Below are 24,716 nucleotides of genomic sequence, written 5' to 3' on the forward strand. Positions count from 1 at the left end.
ACATGACTATTAAAAATCCATTTCCATTAAATGAAATTTGCCTAAAATGTTTAAGTTAAAAATCAGGATACAACTATTTAAATGGTTAAAAATCAAGATTAAATGGCTGTGCCGTGCCTCTGGTAAAAGGAGGAAGAAGATGGAGTTTTCGTGTTCTAGCCCCTGGAGTCTCTGTTTATTTTTGTTTTTATTCCTTGTGTCTTGCCACTCTTCCAGAGAAGCCCCTGAAGTTCCTGTATTCTTTCTTTTTAACCCGAGCCATGTAATCTTGCACATGTAACCTTGTTCTTTTCTGTAATTACATGTTCTGTTCAGTATATCTTTCTAAACTTCCTTGCTAGCCCCTGAAGTATATAGTTAATTCTGTTTTAGCCCCTGAAACTTGTTTATCTCATATCTTCATCATTTTAAATCCGATTTCAACGATTCTCGCGCTCACGTGATCGTCTCTGCATGAACGTTGGTTTTAGGAGTTTGTTATAAGCCTTTGCATATGTTTGTTGTACTGTTTTACTCAATCTTTGTTTGCTTGCCTTGTGTGATCGTGTAGACGATGTGACGTTCGCGGAGGAGCAAGTTCAGGAGCAGCCACCGTTCGAAGAAGAGTACTCCCAGTTTGCCGAGGAAGGCAAGTGGTATTCTCCCCCTGCATGTTCTTTTTGTCCCAATAATATCATGATTAAACACTTTATTTATTTCTTGTATGTGCATAAATTTGACGGGAATGCCTATTAAGGACTTACCTAGTTTTAATCCTTATTCCTTGAAAACCTATTTAATCATGTTGGGTAGACTTGCTAGTCGCTTAATTTGGGTTGGTAATGTCTTAATAATGAGAAGAATGTTAATCATGTTTTATTTATGTTGCTATACATGTTTAATTGCAAGAACACTTGTTTTAATCGGAACATGGAGAACCACCCAAGAAAACAGTACAACCACAACATCACATGGCCCTGATCTTAGCCGAATAATTAGGCATGTGGTTAGCTGGTGGCTTTACCGAAAGGGCAAGGAGGGGGAAGGTGTTGGGTGCACGATTCGGAGCAGTAGCCTTCGCTAAGGTGCTATCTCATTAACGGGTTGTGGTCCGCATCGCTACTGAAACTCTAGCGGGCTACCAGTTACCTGCGTGTCTTTGTAAAGGCTTCGTAGTGGACCCCCCAGCCACTCACCAAAGGAAGTGTTTAAGGGCTTTGCAAACCCGGGCGACACGGGGGACCACGAGTTGTGGGTAAAGTGTACAACCTCTGCAGAGTGAAAACTGATATATCAGCCGTGCTCACGGTTAAGAGCGGCTTGGACCCTCACATGATAATTGAACTTAAAGATGAGATTAAACTGTGTTACCTTTACCTTTGGGTTAATGTTAATGTTATATGCTTAATTGGGTTGGTATAAACGTACATCTAGTAATTAGGTGCTGCTAAATAAAATTTGACCAACTAAAATGCTAATCGCTTAAAGCCTTGAGCCATTCCTCGTGAGCCTTGCATGTTTCCCCCACTTGCTGAGTACCAACCATAAGTGTACTCACCTTTGCCCAAACGCTGTTCAGAAGCTTGTGACGACGTGGAGTTCTTCGACGACTTCGAGGAGTTCGAGGCAGGCGTTCACTAGTCAAGCCTGTGGAGAAGCTGCGCAAAGTGTGTGTGCACGTGTTAAGTTATCGGTGAACGATTAAAGACCTTCGTGTCTATCACGCTGAGTGTAATAAAGTTCCTACTGGTTTATGTACGTTTTTGAGCACTGTCTTTGATGTATTCACTGATGATGTCAACATATGTGTGAGAACGGATCCTGGCACACATATGCGATGCATTCGGTTTTGTTCAGAAACCGGGTGTGACAGTCCACTACTCACTTCGTCAACAAGTCAACAAGAACTAGCACAAACACTACTACTGCCGCTATTCTCATGAACAATGGAAACCTTGTCCTCATAGCAGAAAGCTCATCGAATGGAACCTCATTGTGGCAGAGCTTTGACTACCCAACAGATGTCGGACTTCCTGGTGCCAAGTTAGGCCGGAATAAGGTCACCGGTTTGAACCGGCGTTTAATATCAAAGAAGAGTCTCATTGATCCAGGTCTTGGCTCTTACATCCTTGAACTAGACTCCAATGGGATGTTGTCCCATAAGCGTCGTAAGCCCCCTTTTGTAGTGTATTGGTCTTGGTCATCCGGCAAATTGGCATATACACTTATATCAGTACTCAACGGGCTGCTAGGCTTAGATCCACGTATCAATAAATGTTCGCTTAAACCCGCATATGTCAACAACAATGAAGAGGAGTGCTTCATGTACACCTCATCAGATGAATCATCTTCCACATTCGTCTCAATAGACATCTTTGGTTAGATTAAACTGAATATTTGGTCGCAAGCTGAACAATCTTGGCAAACCATATATGCCCAACCTGCTGATTAGTGCAATCTACTGGCTGCTTGTGGACCTTTCACAGTCTGCAACGCCAATTCGCATCCATTTTGTGGCTGTATGGAGGGCTTCTCTCCAAAGTCACCTTAGGATTGGGAAGTCGATGATCCAACTGCAGGATGCGTCAGAAATACTCACTTAGACTGCACAACAGGTTACAAAAACACGACAAGTTCAACAGACATGTTCCACACCATAGCTCATGTTACATTACCCTCTTACCCCCATAACATAGAAGATGTTACAACTCAGAGTGAATGTGAAGAAGCTTGTCTTAATAATTGCTCTTGCACTGCTTATTCCTATAGCAGTGGCAGATGCTCTATCTGGTATGGTGAATTGTTCAGTCTAAGTCAAACTGATGGCATTGAAAATTTTTCTGATAATGATCTTTACCTTCGCCTTGCTACCAGAGGTATGCAAAGTTTGGGGGAAAACAACAAAGTAAGATCAAGAATTGTTATTGCTGCAGGCATTGCTAGTTGCGGATTACTAATTTTCATGCTAATGTTTTGGAGCAAAAAAATCAAGTGGTGTGGTGTGCCATTACTTGGAAGTCAAGGTAGTGGTGGTCGAATTATAGCCTTCAGATATACTGATTTAGGCCATGCTACTAAAAACTTCTCACAAAGGCTGGGAGGAGGTGGTTTTGGTTCTGTATTTAAGAGAGTGTTAAGTGACCGGACTTCTATAGCTGTGAAAAGGCTTGATGGTGCCCGTCAAGGAGAAAAGCAATTCAGGGCCGAGGTGAGCTCAATTGGATTGATCCAACACATCAACCTAGTCAAACTTATTGGATTCTGCTGTGAAGGTGATAAGAGGCTACTCGTGTATGAGCACATGTCAAATGGTTCTCTTAATGCCGATCTATTTCAGAGCAATGCTTCTACTATCCTTAGCTGGAGCACCAGGTATCAAATAGCCATAGGAGTTGCTAAGGGACTGTCCTACTTGCATCATAGTTGCCGAGAATGCATCATACATTGTGATATTAAGCCAGAAAATATACTTTTAGATGCATCATTTCTTCCTAAGATTACAGACTTTGGGATGGCAGCAATTGTAGGAAGGGATTTTAGCCGAGTTCTGACTACATTTAGAGGCACCGCAGGGTATCTTGCCCCAGAGTGGCTCAGCGGAGTTGCTATTACACCAAAAGTTGATGTCTACAGCTTTGGTATGGTACTGTTGGAAATCATATCAGGAAGAAGGAACTCATCCGAAGCATACACCAGCAACAGTTATCAGGCTGTTTATTTCCCAGTGCAAGCCAGCAGCAAGCTCCATGAGGGAGATGTGCAGAGTTTGGTGGACCCACAGTTACGAGATGACTTTGATTTAGCAGAGGCTGAAAGGGTATGCAAGGTTGCATGTTGGTGCATTCAAGATAACGAGGTTCATCGTCCGACAATGGTTGAAGTTGTCCGGGTTCTTGAGGGTCTCCAGGAGGTTGATATGCTCCCAATGCCAAGACTACTTGCAGCTATTACAGAACGCTCTGATGTGACTTCAATGTAATAATTCATAAATTCTTTCTAGTTGATTTTTATTTTCAGATGTCAAAGTAGACAACATCATTCTTTATTTTCAGATGTTCAGTTCCTTCAGCCTTCCTTCAGCTGTCAGTCATAGGTCTCGGATGGGAGTTGGAGACCTCCAAGCAAATTTCGTGGTTTTGTTTGTTTCTGCATTATTGTTTGCACTTTGTACAGCACCTCAGCGGACTGTTTGTTTATTTGGTCTGTTCTTATTGCTGATCCTCTGATTACCAGGGCTCGGCTACACTGTAGCCAATGGCGACTTCTGCTTTAAAAAAAATCAGCAGCTCGAGTTAGACGACAAGAACCAGTGTGTGCGAACTCTGCTCAACCTTTTTCTATGAACTTGCAATCCCCTTAATCCCTTATTCCTTCCCCCAACAGCAGAGAAGCACCCAGCACTACACACCTGCAGATCCATCAACAGCTACTCATAGACACTCCTCTCTCCCACCTGCAGTTCATTTTCAGGCATTCTGATCTTTCCAAAATAAAAAAGGTCAATTGATCCCTGTATTTTTTGGGAAATGTTTTTTTTTATTAGGGCTAAAACAAAGGACACTGGACACCCGCCCGGATTGTATACACGAGAGGCAGAGCTGGGCTAAAATGGGCCATGGCCCCGGTTCTTCTGGTCTAAAAAATTACCACGCACCTCCCTATTTTTCGGCCCAGAAGAAGGCAGCCCAAGCCCAGTAGCCCACCATGCGACCACTTCAGGTCCACGGGCCACGACACCACGCGAACCCTTTCCACGGTGGCGCCGCCGCTGCTCAGTGCTTCGCTCTCCGGCGGTCCGGCCTGCTCTGCTCGGACAGTCGGACCTCGGCTCCGCCGCTCAGCTCGACAATTCGTGCCTGCTGCCGGCGTTCTGCATTAGCCCTCCTGCCTCCGCTAGGTGCTGCCCTTCCTGACTCCGCGCGCGGAGGGGACCAGTGCCCGTGCGGCCGCGCCGCCGTCCGCCGAGCACTCCGCGCTCTCCGTTGCCCGCGGTCCGGTCCGGTGTGCAGTGAGAAGGGAGCATCGGGGCTAGCGTTCAGACAGCGGGCCTGCGGCCACCCCCATGGCATTGCAGCCATGCAGGGTTCTTTGGCCAAAGACTCAGGTAACCATCCACTGTTTAACTTGAGACTTAAGTAGGCCGATCCAAAGATGAAATCGCTGGAATTAGCGGATCATGAATCATTTGCATTGACTGCAATCTGAAACCATCTGAACTGCATCCTGTAGAATTTCTCGATAAATTGTGTGTTTGTGCCCATTGTGCTCCTGGTGTGTCATGTGTGGTTTGAGCCGTGGACCCCGGGCTCGGTCGAATCCTGCATTCCTGCCCCCGCCACTGTGCACCGTGCATCGAGCGATCCGGACGGCAGCAACCGCCAGCTCGTTATTGAAAGTCTTGGTTATGATGCATTGATGCTCTTCTCTCGATCGTATCCTGCACTAGAGTACTACTAGGACCAAAGCTGACCAGAGGCTGCAACCCGGAGACTAGCCCGTGGTTTCTCCGGAAAATATAGCCATTGTACAGAATAAAGAGAGCGCGTGGGTGCCCATGGTTGCACTTCCACTACCGAGTAGAACAGGTGGTTTTCAGTAGTGCTGTCCTGATCAGCAAGCTGAATCAACCTCATTCTTTCTAGATATGTCTCCTCCTCGTTCTTCCCCGAAGTCCAAAAATCGGAGCAGAGCACCACACCACGCATAATCGTGCAGTCAACCGTCCATTGTCAGTCAGTCATAGTACCTCTCTTTTCCAATTCTCTTCCTCATGCGGCCATGCCTAACCTCAACATATTACTATGGGGTATTTGGATCTTTAGTCCGGATTAAAATTCATGTCACATCGAATACTCGGAGGCTAATTAGGAGAACTAAACATGAACTAATTATAAAACTAATTACACTGATGGAGGCTAATTCACGAGACGGATCTATTAAGTCTAATTAATTCATCATTAGCACATGTTTACTGTAGCATCACATTGTCAAATCATGGACTAATTAGACTTAATAGATTCGTCTCGCAAATTACTCTCCATCTATGCAATTGATTTTGTAATTAGTCTATATTTAATACTCCTAATTAGTATCTAAACATTCGATGTGACAGAAATTTTAGAAGCGACTGAAGAAACAAACACCCCCTATAAACACCCCCTATATTGGCTTCTTGTAATCTTCTCTTCCTTGCACACTCCTGCTCCATGCTCCGCTGCAAGTGGGAATGATGATACTCTCATGGTAGGCCAAGCGGTGACAAGCTTGTCTCGAGAAACAAAGTTTGCGCTCGGCTTCTTCCAGCCAAGCTCAGGCATCCTCATTTTTATGTAATCGCAAACTAGATGCTCTTCTTCTTAAATGAAAGGCAGTGCTCGTGCCACTGAAAGTTAAAAAAAAAAGGCATCATCAGTATTTTTACCGTTGTATGGGTTGCTAATAGGAACAAGCCAATCAGCAATCCCAAGCTCAACCTAGCTAATACAGCTGAAAATCTCAGGAGATGGCAATCTTGTCATCTTAAATCATGCCACTGGATCCGTAATCTGGTCCACTCACATTATCAATAAGACACAAACCGTTGTGGCAGAGCTTTGACTACCCAACACATGTTTTTCTTCCTGTCGCCAAGTTTGACCGGAATAAGGTCACCGGTTTGAATCGTCAGTACATCTCAAAGAAGAACCTGATTGATCCGGGTCTTGGCTCATACTGTATTGAACTTGACACCAATGGGGCAGTGATCCTAAGGAGCCGTAACCCCTCTACAATGTATTGGTCTTGGTCATTAGGAAGTTCATTATCCTCTAAACTTGTACCACTATTCAAGGCGATACTATACACGAATCCACAGATCAAAGGGTTGATTAGCCCCGCATATATTGATAACAATGAAGAGGAGTACTACACATACACCTTATTGGATGAACCATCTTTGATATTCGCCTTACTAGACATCTCCGGTCAGATCAAGATGAATGTTTGGTCACAAGCCAGACAGTCTTGGCAAACATTATATGCCCAACCTGCTGTTCCCTGCACTGCGTATGCTACCTGTGGACCTTTTACAGTCTGCAACAGCAATTAAAACCCATTCTGTAACTGTATCAAGAGCTTCTATCTGAAATCACCTCAGGATTGGGAGCTTGATGACCATACAGGAGTGTGTGTCAGAAATACTCCCTTAGATTGCAATATTAAGGAAAACAGAACAAGTTCAACAGACATGTCCCTTAGATTAGTGGCCTGGTGTAACACCCAAATTTTTGAAGAATTCAAATTCATTAAAATTTGCTCAAATTAGGGTGTCATTTAAATTCTAGGCATTTAATTTCATTTTCTTTAATTTAATTAATTCATCATAGGAGTTATTTGTGCATTCATACTGGAGTATAATTTTTGATTGTTGGAGTTTGAACCAAAATTTGAATTTCAAGTTTAAATTCAAATTCCAAAACCTTTATCCTTTTTCCCTCTTCTTTTTCTTTTCTTCTTCTCTCCTGGACCGCATCCTCCTTTCCTACCCTTTCCCCTTCTTCTTTCGGCCAGCACCACCGCTCCACCTTCTCGCGGCCCAGCCGCCAGCAGCTCCGTCGGCCCCCTCCTCTTTCTCCTTTGCCGGCCCAGCTCCCTCCACCCCCGCGGCCCGCCGCTTCACCGCTCCTTCTCCGCGGGCCGGCCCAACAGCATCGCCAACCCGCCTACCACCCGCGGCCGCCGACAAGTGGGACCCCCGTCTTCTCCCACCTCCGGTCGGGACTCCTCCCGCAACCACCGCGCCACCGTCTCCGGAACTTCGTCGGCCCCGCTCCGATTTCTTCGCGCGATTCAAATCCGAGGTCGCCTCTATCTCCAAGCGCCGCCCCTATATAAACCGCTGCCCCTCCCGGTCTTCATCACCCGCGCCGCAGCACCCGAACCCTAGCGCTCGAGCTGTCGCGCCGCCGCCTCCACTTCGCCGTCAAGCGCCGCCTCCGGTGAGCATCGGTCGCCGTGGACCGCTCAATCGAGTTCGCCACGTCCTCCTCTTTCTTCTGGTGCAACCCCCGCGCCAAACCGAGCCCCGGAGCGCCGTTTCGGCCTACTCCGGCGACTCGCCGCCGCTCGCCGCCGTCGGTCGTCTTTTTCCCGCCGCCGCCGCGATGCCGTCGACGACCGCGACCGTCGGATCTAGATCCGACGGCTCGTAGCGGGTCAATCCGACCGCGTAACGGTCAACCGCGCTGCGCCGCGCTTCTTTTGCTCTTAAGCCCCCGCCTTTCCGCAAATCAACCCGCGGTCCAGATCGCGTTGAAAAATAATTCCAGATCTGCCCTCGCGCTTTTCCTTTTAAACCCTGAGTTTTCTAAAAATCAACCCGCCCTCCGGTTTAGAGTTATTGCGCATTAGACCTTCGGTTTATACGCGTAATTATGTATAAGCCCTCGGTTTTCGCGGATTGGCCCCAAAAGTTTTGTTTTTCTCACAGAAAAGCTCCTGGATCTTGTTTTAATCATGTCTTTTGCATCTCAACTCCGTTTTTCGCGTTCTTATTATCCACGTGTTCGTTTTAAAGTGTAGATCAACTTTTCAAGCTTGTTTTCTCTGTTTAATTGTGATTGGTGTACTGTTTCTTACTTTTTGCCCACGTTTGCTTGTATGTGCTCGTGTGACGCGTGTAGACGTCCCACAGTTCGAGGGAGTTGAAGACCAAGCTTTCGAGGAGTACGAACAGCAGGAGCAAGGCCAAGAAGGCAAGTCGTGTCCTTGATCACTACTTTTCGTCCTATACACCTTTACTTTCTCGTACTCAACATTTATGCTATGCACATGTTAAGATTAAATTGATGGGTCCCAATTAAGGTTCGCCTAGATTGAGTTACCTTTGCCTTGACCAACCGGTTTACTTTATGTTGGGTAGCTCATGCTTAGTGCTTACTTGGTATGGTGGTTTAACTAAACACAATGTTTAATCTTGCTTTACTTCTGTTATACCTTTCATTAATACAAGATCATTATTGTTAATCGGAACATGGAGAACCACCCAGGAAAACAGTGCTACCACAAGACTAAATGGCTCTGGTCTTGGCTGAATAATTAGAAACTCTAGTTTGGGGTAATCTTACCGAAAGGGCAAGAGGGGAGGCGTTGATGGGATATAGCACTCGCTCTCTTGGGAAGTGGGCTTGGCTAAGACACTATACCCACTAGGGGACTGCTATGTTCCGCTTCGACCTGAAACCTTAACGGGTTACCACATTGCTAGCAAATCTTTGTAAAGGCCTCGTAGCGTTCCTATGCAATCACACCTCGGAAGTGTGGTATGGTGCCTTGCAAACACCGCATGGTTGGGTCCAAAGTTCTTTTGAACTTTTACGCGACTTGTGGGTAAAGATTTGCCACCTCTGCAGAGTGTAAAACTGATCGATCAGCCGTGCTCACGGTTAATAGCGGCCTGGACCCTCACATGATAATATTATCGGAAGATGGATTTAACTTGTTGTCATTTCATGCATATGTTGGTTACTTTATTTATGATCATATTTAATTTTGGGTGGTATGAACTTATACTTAGTTAATTGCTAATAAAACTTGACCAACTTAATTAAAAGCGAATGCTAATTATGCCTTAGCCATGCCTTGATTTGCCTTACACTACATTATTCCCCACGACTTGTTGAGTACCAACCATAAGTGTACTCACCCTTGCAAAACCGCTGTTCAGACCAAGCTAATTTGGAGGAGTATCTGCACGACTTTGAGGAGTTCTAGGCGTACGTTTCTTCAGTCAGCTGCCTGTGGTGTCGTCGTTGTCTTTGGAGTTCCGCTGCGTAATAAATTAGGCTTATGTTTTATTGAGACTTTCGGTCATGTAATAATATTTAACACTCTCTTTATTCGCTTTAGCACTGTCTTTGTTATTCACTATTGTCGTACATGTGTGTAACTTGATCCTGGCGCACATGTATTTAATGCACTCGAGTTTTTCCTTAAAATCGGGTGTGACACCTGGATGGGACGTGCCGCTCGTCCCGGCTTTCCCCGACCTCTTTAGTGCGCTCACGACTGCTCCTCACCATGATGTCTGTCGTTGGGTCCCACCTCGCCTACGGGACCATACTGGGTCCTTGATCTTAATGGGTCTCCTTGACGGCGAAGGTGATGATGACGTCGGGGCACATGGGCACGTACGGCCGTGTGTGGCCTCGTCTTGCAGGCCGTCCTAGGCGGTTCGAAGGGTCTAGCCTTACCCTCGGACCTCCTGGTTAAAGGCTAGCCCCCCTTGCCCGGTCATGTCTTTGGCATGGAGTGGTCGGCGGGGTCACGCCCCGCATTTAATGTCTCTCGTACAGTGCAGGTCTTCCTGAGTCAAGGAGTGGGTGAGGCGTTGTGGGCCCCTTGCGGACCCCGCCCCCGAGTTGGCTGAACCGGCGAGTCATGACTCTTAACTTCCGACCAAGGGAGGTCGGGTGGTGGACCGCAATGTCATCTGGACCGTTTCCAGGATGCTTTCAACTATTGGGCATTTGGCCTTTTGACGCCGATTGCCCTAAGCCCATTTCCTAAGGGTACCTGTCACATATGCTTCATAGTTTGCAGCAATGTTCAAATTTCCAATGTGGATTGGAAGGAATAAAGCAAGGCAGGCTTTCAATTGTTAAATTATATATATGATGGGTCTCTCTCTCTCTTTTTGAATGGTCTCAATTATGTCAGGACTAGAAATATGTGTGTGATCCTGAAGCATACTTGTTCAGAAGTTCATTCCTAAAACTGCTCTGGAGGCGGTACGGTGGAGCTCTCCCACCACATTCGCACGGACACAGCACTAATGCTTTATATTTTTTTTCAAGTATGTTGGTTTGACGTGCATCAGGAATTATGGAAGTACTCTCAACTAGAAATATGCTGGTGCCATTTGCTATCTTCCTTTGTCCAGATGACATGCCTCAGGTTTTTTGTTCTATGGGAGTTGTTGAACAATTTTTGTGGCTTTTGGCTGCATTGCCGTTGTCCTTTTACGTTCTCCGTCGCCTCAGGAGGACATTATTATTTTTACTGTGATTTCCTATGGTCAGTTCTGAGCTTTGACTAACGATCCTTCATTCTCACCACTCTTCCGGACGACCATGCATGATGGAATGATCTTTCAGCGGCTCAAGTACGATGACAAGGACCAGTTGTGAGTTGATTGCTGGAGACGAGGATTCAGGCGTGAGGTGATGGTCGCCATTCATCTAAAGGTGAGCATGGTAAACTCTGAACTACACTCGTACGTAGGCGTGGTGAACTGATTATTACTGTATACTTCACAACTGTGTTCCAAACTTCCATGCCCACCTTTGTTTGGCAGTGGCTGGACCAAATTAATGCGATGGTTATATTGAGGGAGGCTGCACATCAGCAGCGTATTTCATTGCTTGGGATTGGGATGGAAGGCTCGCCCCGTGCTTGACTTCCGTGCGTGGATGGACCGAGCTATGAAGGCAGTTGGAATCTTCATTGGAAAAACTGGTGCAGGCGCTGCCTGAGTAGTCGAGGTCATCCAGCTTGCTCAAAGCTGACTCGAGGGAGACTAGAATTGCCCGGCACATGTTCTTGGCGAGTCACCTCGCCGCCGCACATATCCGCCGAGACCTCTCGCCGGCCGGTGTGCGCCAGCCGCTGAAAAAGAACGGCACAGCGACCGCCGCTTGCCCAGAAAATTTCAGACCATCGGATTGTATTTGTATTGAATTGTATCCGACCATATATTTTTTTTTCTGATAAAGGAAGCTCTAGTATTGTATCCGACCATAGAGAGTTTTACAGAGATGTGACGGGAGTGGCCGCGTTGAGAAGTCTGTCTCTGTAGTGCCGATCGCACTGCGCAAAGGAGCAGCTATCCCGAAAACAGAGCGAGTGTGCGTGTGTGTCTGCATCGATCAGCAGTGTTGGAAACTTTGTAGCCTTCGGAGATGCTGCTGCCGAGTGCCGACGGGCGGCCTCTGTCGTCCTTTCCGGCCTACGCCCCGACGCGACATCACCATCCTACTTGATCGACGACCCGGTCACCGGGTTCTTCACGCCATGCGCGACTCCCTGGACCCGAAGCAACGAGCTGCCAAAACCGAGCACTGTCGATTACGACGGCACACAAGTCACCGTTGCTGTCATCATCAACGCGATCTTAATGAACTATTTGACCCGCAAGCGACGGACGCTGCCGTGATCAACGGTCATGGTTAATTTGACAGATTGATGATCAGCTGGACGTTCATGCACGCGCTATTCGTTGCGTTGCGTCCATGGAGCTTTCAGTCACATCCTTCCTTGCTGTGTCAAACTGTCAAGCGTACTGTTCAGCTGAGACTTTTTTCTCTAAACAGTAAACACAAAGCCACATAGCCCCCTCTTCCTCCTCCCAACAGCACAGCATCAGCACGCACGGCTATGCATATATACTCCTAGCTCTCTGCCATCAACCCTCCCTCACTCTCTCTCTCCGGCCATGCCTCCCCTCTACGTGGTAGCACTGGCCGGGCTCATCCTCTTCTCTTCGCTGCACACCGCTGCTCCATGCTCCAACGCAACTGCAATTGGCGACACGCTCGCGGCAGGCAAGGCGCTCGCCATCGGCGACAAGCTCGTCTCAAGGAACGGCAAGTTCGCGCTCGGCTTCTTCCAGCTCCGTCACAGCGTAGCCGGTAAGGCCGTCTCCTCCCCCGGCTGGTACCTTGGCATATGGTTCAACAAGATCCCGGTTTGCACCACCGTCTGGGTCGCTAACCGGGACAAGCCAATCGCTGAGTCCGACCTCAACACAACGCAGCTCAGGATCTCAGGAGATGGCAACCTCGTCATCTTTGCCTTAAACAAAAACACCAGCACTGAATCCAGACTATGGTTCACTGAAGTTGCCAATAGCACAGATACTAGTATCAGTGCTGTTCTCAACAACACCGGGAACTTTGCCCTCGTGCAAAAAACCCCATCTAGTGGAGAACCGTTGTGGCAGAGCTTTGACTGCCCAACGGATGTCGGGCTTCCTACCGCAAAGATTGGCCGTAACAAGGTCACCGGTTTCAACTGGTCGTTCGTCTCAAAGAAGAGCCTAATTGATCCAGGTTTTGGCTCATACTCCATCGAACTAAGCATTGATGGGGCGCTGCGCCTTGCAAGTCGCAGCTCCCCCTCTGTAGTGTACTGGTCTTGGACATCTGGAGGACTAGCACAACTTGTAAAAGCACTCGATGGGTTGATGGACTCGGATCCACGGACCAAGGGTTTGCTTAAACCCACATATCAAGATAACGATGAAGAGGTGTACTTCTCATACACCATAACGAATGAATCAGCTTCCGTATTCGTCCCAATAGACATCTCCGGTCAGCTTAAGTTAAATGTTTGGTCGCAAGCCAAAGAAACTTGGGAAACTGTATACGCCCAGCCTTCTGATTTCTGCATAGCACCGGCTGTCTGCGGACCTTTCGCGGTCTGCAACAGCAATTCACGCCCATTATTCTGTGACTGTATGGAGACCTTCTCTCAGAAATCGCCACTGGATTGGGAGCTTGGTGATCGAAGAGGAGGGTGTGCTAGAAATACTCCCTTACATTGCATAACTAGCAACAAAAGCCAGACAAGTTCAACAGATGTGTTCCACCCTATACCTAAAGTTACATTGCCTGGTAATCCTCGGAGTATAGAAGACGCTACCACGCAAAGCAATTGTGAAGAAGCTTGTCTCAATGACTGCTCCTGCACCGGTTATTCATATGACAATAGTAAATGCTCTGTCTGGCACGGGGAATTGCTCAATGTAAATATGGACGATGGGATTGGTATTTCTTCTCAAGATGTTCTTTACCTTCGCCTGGCCGCAACCGATTTTCAAAGTTTGAGCAAGAACAACAAAAGAAAACCAAGAGCTATTATTGCTGCAAGCATTGTTAGTTTTGGGTTACTAATGCTCATGCTGTTATTGTTGGTTTGGAGGACCAGATTCAAGAGGTTCAATGCATCGTTACACGACATTCCAGGTAGCGGTGGAATTATAGCCTTTAGATATACTGATTTAGTCCATGCTACTAAAAATTTCTCAGAAAGGCTAGGAGGTGGTGGTTTTGGTTCTGTGTTCAAGGGAGTGTTAAGTGAGTCAACTACTATTGCAGTGAAAAGGCTTGATGGTGCCCGTCAGGGAGAGAAGCAATTCAGAGCCGAGGTGAGCTCAATCGGGTTGATTCAACATATCAACCTAGTGAAATTGATTGGTTTCTGTTGTGAGGGTGATAAGAGGCTACTTGTGTATGAGCACATGTCAAATGGGTCTCTTGATGCCCATTTATTTCAGAGCAATGCTATCATCCTAAAATGGAGCACAAGGTATCAAATAGCCATAGGAGTTGCTAGAGGATTATGCTACTTGCATGAAAGTTGCCGTGAATGCATCATACACTGTGATATTAAGCCAGAAAACATACTTCTCGACGCATCATTTGCTCCTAAAATTGCAGACTTTGGGATGGCAGCGTTTGTAGGGAGGGATTTTAGCCGAGTTCTGACTACATTCAGAGGAACCGCAGGGTATCTTGCCCCGGAGTGGCTTAGTGGAGTTGCTATTACACCAAAAGTGGATGTTTACAGTTTTGGTATGGTACTGTTGGAAATCATATCCGGAAAGAGGAACACACCGGAAGTAAATAGTAAGAGCAGTTATCAGGTTGCGTTTTTCCCAGTGCAGGCCATCAGCAAGCTTCATGAGGGAGACCTGCAGAGTTTGGTGGATCGACAGTTACATGGTGACTTCGACTTGGAAGAGGCTGAAAGGGTTTGCAAAGTTGCATTTTGGTGCATCCAAGACAATGAATGTGATCGGCCGACAATGGGTGAAGTAGTCCGTGTTCTTGAGGGCCTTCAGGAGCTCAATATGCCCCCGATGCCAAGACTACTTGCAGCTATAACGGAACGCTCTGATGCAGCTTCAATGTAATAATTGCAGTTGATGTTTATTTTTGTTTCAGCAAATTTGGAAGTTGTATTTTGGAGCTGAAGGAATAAAAGGACAAGCTTGCAATATCTAATTGAGTTTTTTGGTGCATGTGGTCTCCCATTTGCCTATTTACGTTACGCTGTTTTAGTGACTAACTCTAGCAAAATACGGCAAAGCTAGAAATATGTGTCTGCATATTGATGAAAAGAGTCAACATATATCCTTAAATTGAAGGAGCATTTGATGTATGCCACTGCTGATTGCTTGCCTTAGAGATATTCCACTTCTTCTCTGCAGGGTATGTGTGTGCTGTCTGAGTTGTTCAGCTCTGTTATCCGGGGCAGAGCAACTGTGAGCTTTTTTTTTCAGAGATGTCAAAGTAACCCCGAGTTCGGTTCTCTGGTAGAAAGGAGCGGTTCCGCAATTTTGAGGGATTTTTTTTTTGCTGTCTCTGTACGTTCTTCAGAACCTCAGGAGGAGACTCTGTTTGTTACTTTGGGTGCCCTGAACGTTCAGAATAAGACTTCTTCTGAGCCGCATCTGAAGATACAATGCTATCTCTGAACTCTGAAGAATACTTCTCCTATTCTCTTTCAGGGAAATGTGCAGTTGTTCAGGTGTGATGTGATCTTGGTGGGCTGTAAATTATACATTGTCCTAGGTGTGAAGAATACCCCGTCATATAAACAGTCTTCATCGATGGATGATGCGTCCAGCACCAGACCGAATTGTCCTGTCGCCAGACTGTTTCTTCTCGTCGCCGACTACAGTATTTGCCTGGGTTTTTGGTTGATGTGCCCATCGTTACTGAACTGTCAGTTAGGCTCCTGCCTGTAGTCGTCGTCGTCCTCGAAACACCCTGACCAGCGCAAACCCGTTGGTTCACACCATCTCCTGCCGAGCTCAATGCCAGACATCTTGACCCATCCGGCCGCGCATTCCGCGCAGCCCTGACGACTATGAGCATGTTACGCCATGTTTGGTGTTCTCACCTGCATATCCGTGCCAGCTGAACAGCACACGGACCACACCTGCCGCCCGGTTTCAAGAATAAACAGCAAGAAAGACTCAAGTTACTTTTTCCCTCAATCTCCACCCTCTCTCCAACACGATTTGGGGATTTCATAAGATAAGGTTGAGGATTTGGAATGTAGTTAGATGGAAGGACGAGGGACCTGGAAGTTAAGGTAGTTCTGTGGTTGGTGCTAGGGCGGCAATGCGGCTCTCGCCTTCGCCGGTGAGGGTGGCGGAGGATGGCCTACGGAGAAGGTGAAGGCAGAGGGAACTTACTCCAACATGTTACCATGGCGAGTGGGAGTGGTCATGGAGGATCTGGCGATGGGGAGCCACCGTTTGAGGAAGAGGGGGGAGGCAGCATGATTTTAGTTTTATTCTAAGTTAAACTTTTCCAAGTTAGTCAAGTTTATGGAAAAATTCATCAATACTGCACCATCAAACTGGTTTCATTAAAACCACCAAGAAATATGTTTAAATGTGTAGATGACATGTTCAACAACATCGACGCACCTATGATGACTATCCATCTCAAATCTATTTGCCCAGTTTATTGTAGACAGTTCATAGATATGAGCGTGTGTGCGCAATAGTGAATTTGTATCATGTTCTTTTTTTTAAAAGAGAAAGAGAAAGATGTGTGAGAGTGAAAACTCTATACCATATTTGGATACTAAGACATATTAAGCTCTTTTACGGTACTACTAGTCAGTGGTATGTAAGTATCCATTCATTATTATGGATAATTCATTAATTATTTTATTGTAAAAAGTGATATTTCAAATGAAATGGTTTTTTAAACTTTATGCTAGTGTCAAAAATAAAATTATAGTGATGCTATTTGTGTTTTTTTTACCGTGATACCCTTATACTACCTATACTACTCATGTATACTACTAATAACACATGTGAAGATTTTAGTAATATACAATTAATCATGAACATCGAATGTTTTTATACTAATTCTTCTCGAACACTGGTATAGTTTAATATTGTGTACTGTAAAATAGCTCTATACTAAATAGCCGCATTTGTGAGATACGTAATACATCAACTTAGGATTAATCCCATATGAGTAGAACCATCCAAGTTTGTTTTCCTCGTACCCACTAAAGCATTGTATAATCATAAACAATAGAGACGGGAGGGGAATGATTACCATTAAAAAGCTTGCAGTGCCAATATATTGCACGAGCAAGGAGCTAGCTAGCTTGATGACAGATTGCCTCGCACGAATCGAGCACTACTACATGTCAAGCAAGCCAGCCTGTTTGCCCTACCTATATCGGCTACTCTATTTGTTGACCTTTTCTATATATCCTGATAACATTGTATGTTTTGTCTACACTGATCACTTGGAGATTTTTCTTTTGACGACGGGTGGCCTCTAGCGACCCCTTGCTATCCCACGCGACAGCACCATGCTGCTAGCCTGTTTCATTGTACTGGATCGACGACCTGCGCCGGGTCCTTCACGACAAGGCGTTTCCGTCAGGGACTCGAAGCCGCCGACGAGGGGTGAGGTCAACGGTCAACCACCGCGCTTACAGGGATGCTCCCGGCTCGCCGTACTGTGTTCCTCGTCCGTCAACTGGACATGAATGCGCCCGTCCTCTGGTGCGTCACGTACAGTTAGCCTTCTTCTGTATATATACACATGAAGGCTCCTCTTCTCCGAAACAGCACAGCACAGCACCTGTCCGGCCATGGCTCCCCTCTACATAGTACTGCTGGTTGGGCTTATTTCCTTGTCTTCGCCCCACAATCCTTTCGGTTCCGCCGCGACGACGCCAAATGGTGACACTCTCGCTGCAGGCCAGGCGCTTGCCGTCGGTGACAAGCTCGTCTCAAGAAACGGCAAGTTCGCGCTCGGCTTTTTTTCCGCTTCCGGCAAAGCCTCGCTGCCATTGGTAAGTCCACCGACAAGAACACCACAATCTCCTCCCCCGGATGGTATCTTGGCATATGGTTCGATAAGATCCCGGTTTGCACCCCCGTGTGGATTGCTAACCGGGAGAGGCCAATCGCCGAATCCGAACTCAAGGCCACACGGCTCAAAATATCAACAGATGGCGACCTCGTTGTCGCCATCTTGCACAATCATACCAGGATCAAATCCATATTCTGGACCACTAATGGCACTATTGCCAATAGAACAAGAAGTAGCAGTGTCGTTCTCATGAACACCGGAAACCTTGCCGTCCTACCAAAAGCCCCATCGAATGGTGTACCATTGTGGCAGAGCTTTGACTACCCAGCAGATGTCGGGCTTCCTTCAGCAAAGATAGGCTGGGATAAGGTCATCGGCTTGAATAGGTTTGGCATCTCTAAGAAGAGCCTAATTGATCCAAGTTTTGGCTCATACTCAATTGAAGTAGGCACTGATGGGGCGTTGCGCCTTACAAGTCGCATATCCCGCTATGTAGTGTATTGGTCTTGGCCACCAGGAAAATTAGCACAACTTGTACAAGTACTCGATGGGTTGATGGACTCGGATCCACGGACCAAGGGTTTGCTTACACCTAGATATCAAGAAAATGACCAAGAGGTGTACTTCTCGTACAACAAAACGGATGAATCAGCTTCTGTATTCGTCGAAATAGGCATCTCCGGTCAGCTCAAGCTGAATGTTTGGTCGCGAGCCAAAGAATCTTGGGAAACTGTATACGCCCAGCCTTCTAGTTTTTGCTCAGCATATGCTGTATGTGGACCTTTCACGGTCTGCAATGGCAATTCGGGCCCATTATTCTGTGACTGTATGGAGACCTTCTCTCGGAAATCGCCTCGAGATTGGGACCTTGGTGATCGAACAGGAGGGTGTGTTAGAAATACTGCCTTAGATTGCATAGGTAGCAACAAAAGCAAGACAAGTTCAACAGATGTGTTTCACCCCATATCTCGCGTTACGTTGCCCTATGACGAACAGAGAATAGAAGATGCTGCCACGCAAACTGATTGTGCAGAAGCTTGTCTCAATAACTGCTCCTGCACCGCTTATTCCTATGAGAATAGTAAATGCTCTGTCTGGCACGGGGAATTGCTCAATGTCAATCTGGACGATGGGATTGGTATTTCTTCTCAAGATGTTCTTTACCTTCGTCTTGCTGCAAGAGATTTTCAAAGTTTGAGGGAGAACAACAAAAGAATACCAAGAGTTATTATTGGTGCAAGCATTGTTAGTTTTGGGTTTCTAATGCTCATGGTGTTGTTGATGGTTTGGATTGGAAACGGATTCAAATGGTTCAGTGTGCCAATACATGGCATTCAAAATAGTGGTGGAATTGTGGCCTTTAGGTACACCGATTTAGGCCGCGCAACTAAAAATTTCTCAGAAATGCTAGGAAGTGGTGGTTTCGGTTCTGTATTCAAGGGAGTGTTAAGTCAAACAACTACAATTGCAGTCAAAAGGCTTGATGGTGCTCGCCAAGGAGAGAAGCAATTTAGAGCTGAGGTGAGCTCAATTGGGTTGATTCAACATATCAACCTAGTGAAATTGATTGGTTTCTGCTGCGAAGGTGACAAGAGGCTACTTGTTTATGAGCACATGCCAAATGGGTCTCTTGATGCCCATTTATTTAAGAGCGATGCTATCATCCTAAATTGGAGCACAAGGTATCAAATAGCCATAGGAGTTGCTAGAGGATTATGCTATTTGCATCAGAGTTGCCGTGAATGCATCATACATTGTGATATTAAGCCAGAAAACATACTTCTCGACGCGTCATTTGTTCCTAAAATTGCAGACTTTGGGATGGCAGCATTTGTAGGAAGGGAATTTAGCCGAGTTCTAACTACATTCAGAGGAACTGTAGGGTATCTTGCCCCAGAGTGGCTTAGCGGAGTTGCTATAACACCGAAAGTTGATGTTTATAGCTTTGGTATGGTACTATTGGAAATCATATCTGGAAAGAGGAACACACCAGAAGTGTGCAGTAAGAGCAGTTATGATGCTGCTTATTTTCCCGTGCAAGCCATCAACAAGCTTCATGAGGGAGACCTGCAGAGTTTGGTGGATCCACAGTTACATGGTGACTTCGACTTGGAAGAGGCTGAAAGGGTTTGCAAAGTTGCATTTTGGTGCATCCAAGACAATGAATGTGATCGGCTGACAATGGGTGAAGTGGTCCGTGTTCTTGAGGGCCTTCAGGAGCTCAATATGCCCCCAATGCCAAGACTACTTGCAGCTATAACGGAACGCTCTGATTCAGTGTAATAATTCGTCAATACTTTGTGTTTGGTGTTTTCTTTTTCGTTTCAGTAATGTTTTTTTTTTCCGGAAAGTGGTTTCAGCAAATTTGTAAGCTGTATTGTGGAGCTGGAGTAATAAAAGGGCAAGCTTGCAGTTTCTAATTAATTTTTTTTGGTGCATGTTGTCTCCCATTTGCCTATTTACTTTGTTAATGACTGGCTGTAGCAAAATACGACAAAGCTAGAAACATTATTGATGGGAGAGTCGACATATATCCTAAATTGAAGGAAAATTGTATGTATGCCATCACTGACTGCTTGCCTTAGAGATCCACTTCTTCACAGGGCATGTGTGCTGGCTGAGTTTTTCAGGGCAGAGCTTCTGGGAGCTGTTTTTTTATATAAAAAAAAATATAGATGTCAAAGTGACTCCAAGTTCTGTTCTTTGGATGAAGGTTTTGGGGGCTTTTCTTCTTGCTATCTCTGTACTTTCTTCTGAGCCTCACAGGAGGAGACTCTGTTTGTTATTTTGGGTGCTTTAAACATTCAGAATTAGAATTCTCTGCCCCAGAACATGGCATGAATGTGAAGCTGTACTCTTTCACGCATGTACCATGTGCAGCATCTCAGCTCCATGTATTGCGCGAGCCAGGAGGCATCAGCTGCACGCCTGCACCTGCAGCTTGGTGGGAAGCCTCGTGATTGAGCATGGCTGGCAGCCCTGCCTGGTCAATTAAGTTGAGGGAGACTAGAATTTTTTTTCTTTTGAAATAAAAGACTAGAATGTATAGGGCGGCTAAGCCCACGCGCCCCACCGCACCCCCCCCCCCCCCCCCCAATATGTTTGGGGGACTCCCTTTGATCTGAAATTTGAAACAGCTTTAGGATTCTGCCCGGTCAAATTTGTATGGTTTTTTTATCATAAAAATGATTAAAAAAATCCTGTAGATTGTGGAACATAAAGTTATTGTTGCTCTATTCACCTTAAAAAATAGTTTCATAACATAAAATCCTTTTATTTGAAATGACATTTGCATAGAAACTGGTAACCAGAGCATAGCCTTTGTCGATCAGGTGATGCCTATTTTGGGGTTAAGGAATACCTCGTGGCCTGGTTGTACCAATTAGCTTGTACAACTGGCAGGCTGGTGGGCACTGGGCAGTGCTGATCTTCGTAACAAAAATAGGTAGTGCTGAAAATGCAGGCAGTTGGACCTGCAGGGTCGTTGCTGATTCTTCTGCATTAGCTGAACATGCATCATGCATGCAGCTGCAGTCGAAGGTTCATTACATTCGATGCATCCACTCTCTATATATCCTCTTCTACCTTCTCTGAATGGCAGCCCATCCATCCATCGTCAGTCACTTCTCCAGCTTTTCTCCGGCCATGTCACCCCTGTACATATTACTCGGAGGGCTTCTTCTCTTCTCTTCCTTGCACACAAGTTTCGCTGCAACTGCGAATGGTGATACTCTTGCAGCAGGTGAGGCCCTTGCCGCTGGTGACAAGCTCATATCAAGAAACGGCAAGTTTGCGCTTGGCTTCTTCCAGTTCCAGCAAAGCCCAGGCACCACCAGTAAGTCTCCCAACACCACCACCACCACCACTTCCTCCTCCCCCGGCTGGTACCTTGGCATATGGTTCAATAAGATACCAGTTTTTACCACTGTCTGGATCGCTAATAGGGAGAAGCCCATCACTAACCATGATCTCAAGCAAGCACAGCTCAAAATTTCAAGAGATGGCAATCTTGTCATCATCTTTAACAATAATGCCAGTACTGAATCCATAATCTGGTCTACTACTGGCGTTGTTTTCAATAGCACAAACAATACCACTAGTGCCGTTCTCATGAATAATGGAAACCTTGCCCTCATACCGGAAACCTTATCTGATGAAGCACCGTTATGGCAGAGCTTTGACGACCCAACGGATGTTGGGCTTCCTGGCGCCAAGGTAGGCCGAAATAAGGTCACTGGTTTTAACCGCAAGTTCATCTCAAAGAAGAGCATGATTGATCCAGGTCTTGGCTCATACTCTGTCGAAATAGACACCAACGGAGTGTTGCTCCTCAGAAGTCGCAAGCCCCCCTTTGTAGTGTATTGGTCTTGGCCATCTGGAAAATTAGGAGAACTTGTATCAGTACTGAGTGCACTGCTAGAAATGGATCCACGGACCAAAGGTTTACTTAAGCCCACGTATGTTGATAACGACAAAGAGGTGTACTTCACGTACACCTTGTTGGATGAATCATCTTCTGTATTCGTTCCAATAGACATTACTGGTCAACTTAAGCTGAAAGTTTGGTCGCAAGCCACAGAGTCTTGGCAGAACATATATGCCCAGCCTTCTGATTTCTGCATAACGTATGCCGTCTGTGGACCTTTCACGGTCTGCAATGGTAATTCGAGTCCATTCTGTAACTGTATGGAGAGTTTCTATCAAAAGTCGCCTCAGGATTGGCAGCTTGATGATCTAACAGAAGGGTGTGCCAGAAATACTCCTTTAGACTGCATTGCTAGCAACAAAAGCACAACAAGTTCCACAGATGTGTTCCACCCTATAGCTCATGTTACACTGCCCTATGGTCCCCGGAGATTAGAAGATGCCACCACACAAAGCAGTTGCGCAAAAGCTTGCCTCAACGACTGCTCCTGCACTGCTTATGCCTATAACAAAAGTATATGCTCTGTATGGCATGGAGAATTGCTTAATGTAAATCAGGATGATGGCAATGGCATTACTTCTCAAGATGTTCTTTACATTCGCCTTGCTGCAAGAGATTTGCAAAGTTTTACAAAAAATAACAAAAGAATACCAAAAGTTCTTATTGTTGCTTGCATTGCTAGTTTGGGGTTCCTAATGCTCGTGCTGTTGTTGATTTGGAGGAGCAGATTCAAGTTGTGTGGTGTGCCATTACATGGCATTCAAGGTAGTGGTGGTGGAAGTATAGCCTTTAGATACAATGATTTATGCCGTGCTACTAAAAATTTCTCCGAGAGGCTTGGGGGTGGTGGTTTTGGATCTGTATTCAAGGGAGTGTTAAGTGACTCAACTACTATAGCAGTGAAAAGGCTTGATGGTGCCCGACAAGGGGAGAAGCAATTCAGAGCTGAGGTGAGCTCAATCGGATTGATCCAGCATATCAACCTAGTTAAATTGATTGGTTTTTGTTGTGGAGGTGATAAGAGACTACTTGTGTATGAACACATGCTAAATGGGTCTCTTGATGGCCATCTATTTCAGAGCAATGCTCCTGTCCTTAGTTGGAGCACCAGGTATCAAATAGCCATAGGAGTTGCTAGAGGATTGCTCTATTTGCATAAGAGTTGCCACGAATGCATCATACACTGTGATATTAAGCCAGAAAACATATTGTTGGACGCATCATTTGTTCCTAAAATTGCAGACTTCGGGATGGCAGCCTTTGTAGGAAGGGATTACAGTCGAGTTCTAACTACATTCAGAGGCACTGCAGGGTATCTTGCCCCTGAGTGGCTTAGCGGTGTCGCTGTCACACCAAAAGTTGATGTCTATAGCTTTGGCATGGTACTGTTGGAAATCATATCAGGAAGGAGGAACTCACCAGAAGTACACAGTAGTAACGGTTATCATGTTGCTTATTTCCCTGTGCAAGCCATTGACAAACTTCATGAGGGAGACCTGCAGAGTTTGATGGATCCACAGTTACAAGGTGATTTCAATCTGCAAGAGGCTGTAAGAGTTTGCAAAGTTGCATGTTGGTGCATCCAAGATAGTGAGTTTGATCGACCGGAAATGGTTGAAGTGGTTCGGGCTCTTGAGGGTCTCCAGGAGTTTGAGATACCCCCAATGCCAAGACTACTTGCAGCAATAACGCAAGGCTCTGATGCAGCTTCATTTTAATAATTCAAGTACTTTGTAATTGATGTAAAAAAAATTGTTTCAGCAAATTTGAAAGATGTAATGTGGAGCTGGCAAACTTGCCATTGCTATTTGTTTTATGGTGCCTGTGATCTCCCTTTACCTACTGATTTTCTTATGATTGATCAAAATACAGCAAACCTCGAAATATGTTTATGCTTTATGGAATGGTGAGTCGACATGTAACCTTAAATTGAAGGAGAATTTGATGTCTGCCACTACTTACTGCTCGGCTGAGAGATGTCACTTCTTTGCAGGCATGTGTGCTGGCCGAGTTGTTCTACTCTGTTATCTAGAGCAGAGTTTCCTGGAGCAGGTTTTTTATTTAGATGTCAAAGGGTGTGATTGGTTTCATGGCCAGCCCCTAGCTTGGCCGACCCCAGAATCATGCCACAGCAAACCTGTCTCCACCAATGCAATTGCTTCGTGTTTGGTTCTTGGCTTCTTGCTTAGCATTCAGGCGATGTGATCTTCCAAGTCAATTCATCTTCAGACCTCACAGTCACAGCTGAAGATACAACTACGCAGAGCTGGAAAATATGCAGTTGATCAGATGTGATCTTCCAAGGTGAAGACTGTAAATTGTGCCGCTATGTAACTGAAACAGTGTAGTGAGTACCAGTTGGTTTCAATTTGTCAGTACGATCCATCCTGAAGGGGGAAGGGTTCTTGCTCCGGCCA

General features: G+C 45.8%; 3 protein-coding genes and 1 pseudogene across 3 annotated transcripts; all 4 read left to right on the forward strand.

Moving 5' to 3' along the window:
- The first annotated feature begins 2,451 nt into the window (after nt 1–2,451).
- LOC111256654 (G-type lectin S-receptor-like serine/threonine-protein kinase At2g19130) lies at nt 2,452–4,028 on the forward strand. Its single transcript, XM_022824975.1, has one exon. It carries the CDS (start codon nt 2,624–2,626, stop codon nt 3,956–3,958), a length of 1,335 nt encoding a protein of 444 aa, XP_022680710.1. The 5' UTR covers nt 2,452–2,623; the 3' UTR covers nt 3,959–4,028.
- Nucleotides 4,029–12,341: 8,313 nt separating this feature from the next.
- On the forward strand, nt 12,342–15,020 carry LOC101753617 (G-type lectin S-receptor-like serine/threonine-protein kinase At2g19130). The gene has a single exon (XM_004960240.3). The coding sequence runs from the start codon at nt 12,449–12,451 to the stop codon at nt 14,927–14,929; it is 2,481 nt and encodes an 826-aa protein (XP_004960297.1). The 5' UTR covers nt 12,342–12,448; the 3' UTR covers nt 14,930–15,020.
- A 2,608-nt stretch (nt 15,021–17,628) lies between these two features.
- Nucleotides 17,629–20,297, forward strand: LOC101764989 (annotated as a pseudogene).
- A 995-nt stretch (nt 20,298–21,292) lies between these two features.
- Nucleotides 21,293–24,017, forward strand: LOC101765385 (G-type lectin S-receptor-like serine/threonine-protein kinase At2g19130). The gene has a single exon (XM_022825007.1). It carries the CDS (start codon nt 21,468–21,470, stop codon nt 24,015–24,017), a length of 2,550 nt encoding a protein of 849 aa, XP_022680742.1. The 5' UTR covers nt 21,293–21,467.
- Nucleotides 24,018–24,716: the final 699 nt, after the last annotated feature.

The sequence above is a fragment of the Setaria italica genome, chromosome III, assembly GCF_000263155.2.
Source record: "Setaria italica strain Yugu1 chromosome III, Setaria_italica_v2.0, whole genome shotgun sequence".
Taxonomy (NCBI): Eukaryota; Viridiplantae; Streptophyta; class Magnoliopsida; order Poales; family Poaceae; genus Setaria; species Setaria italica.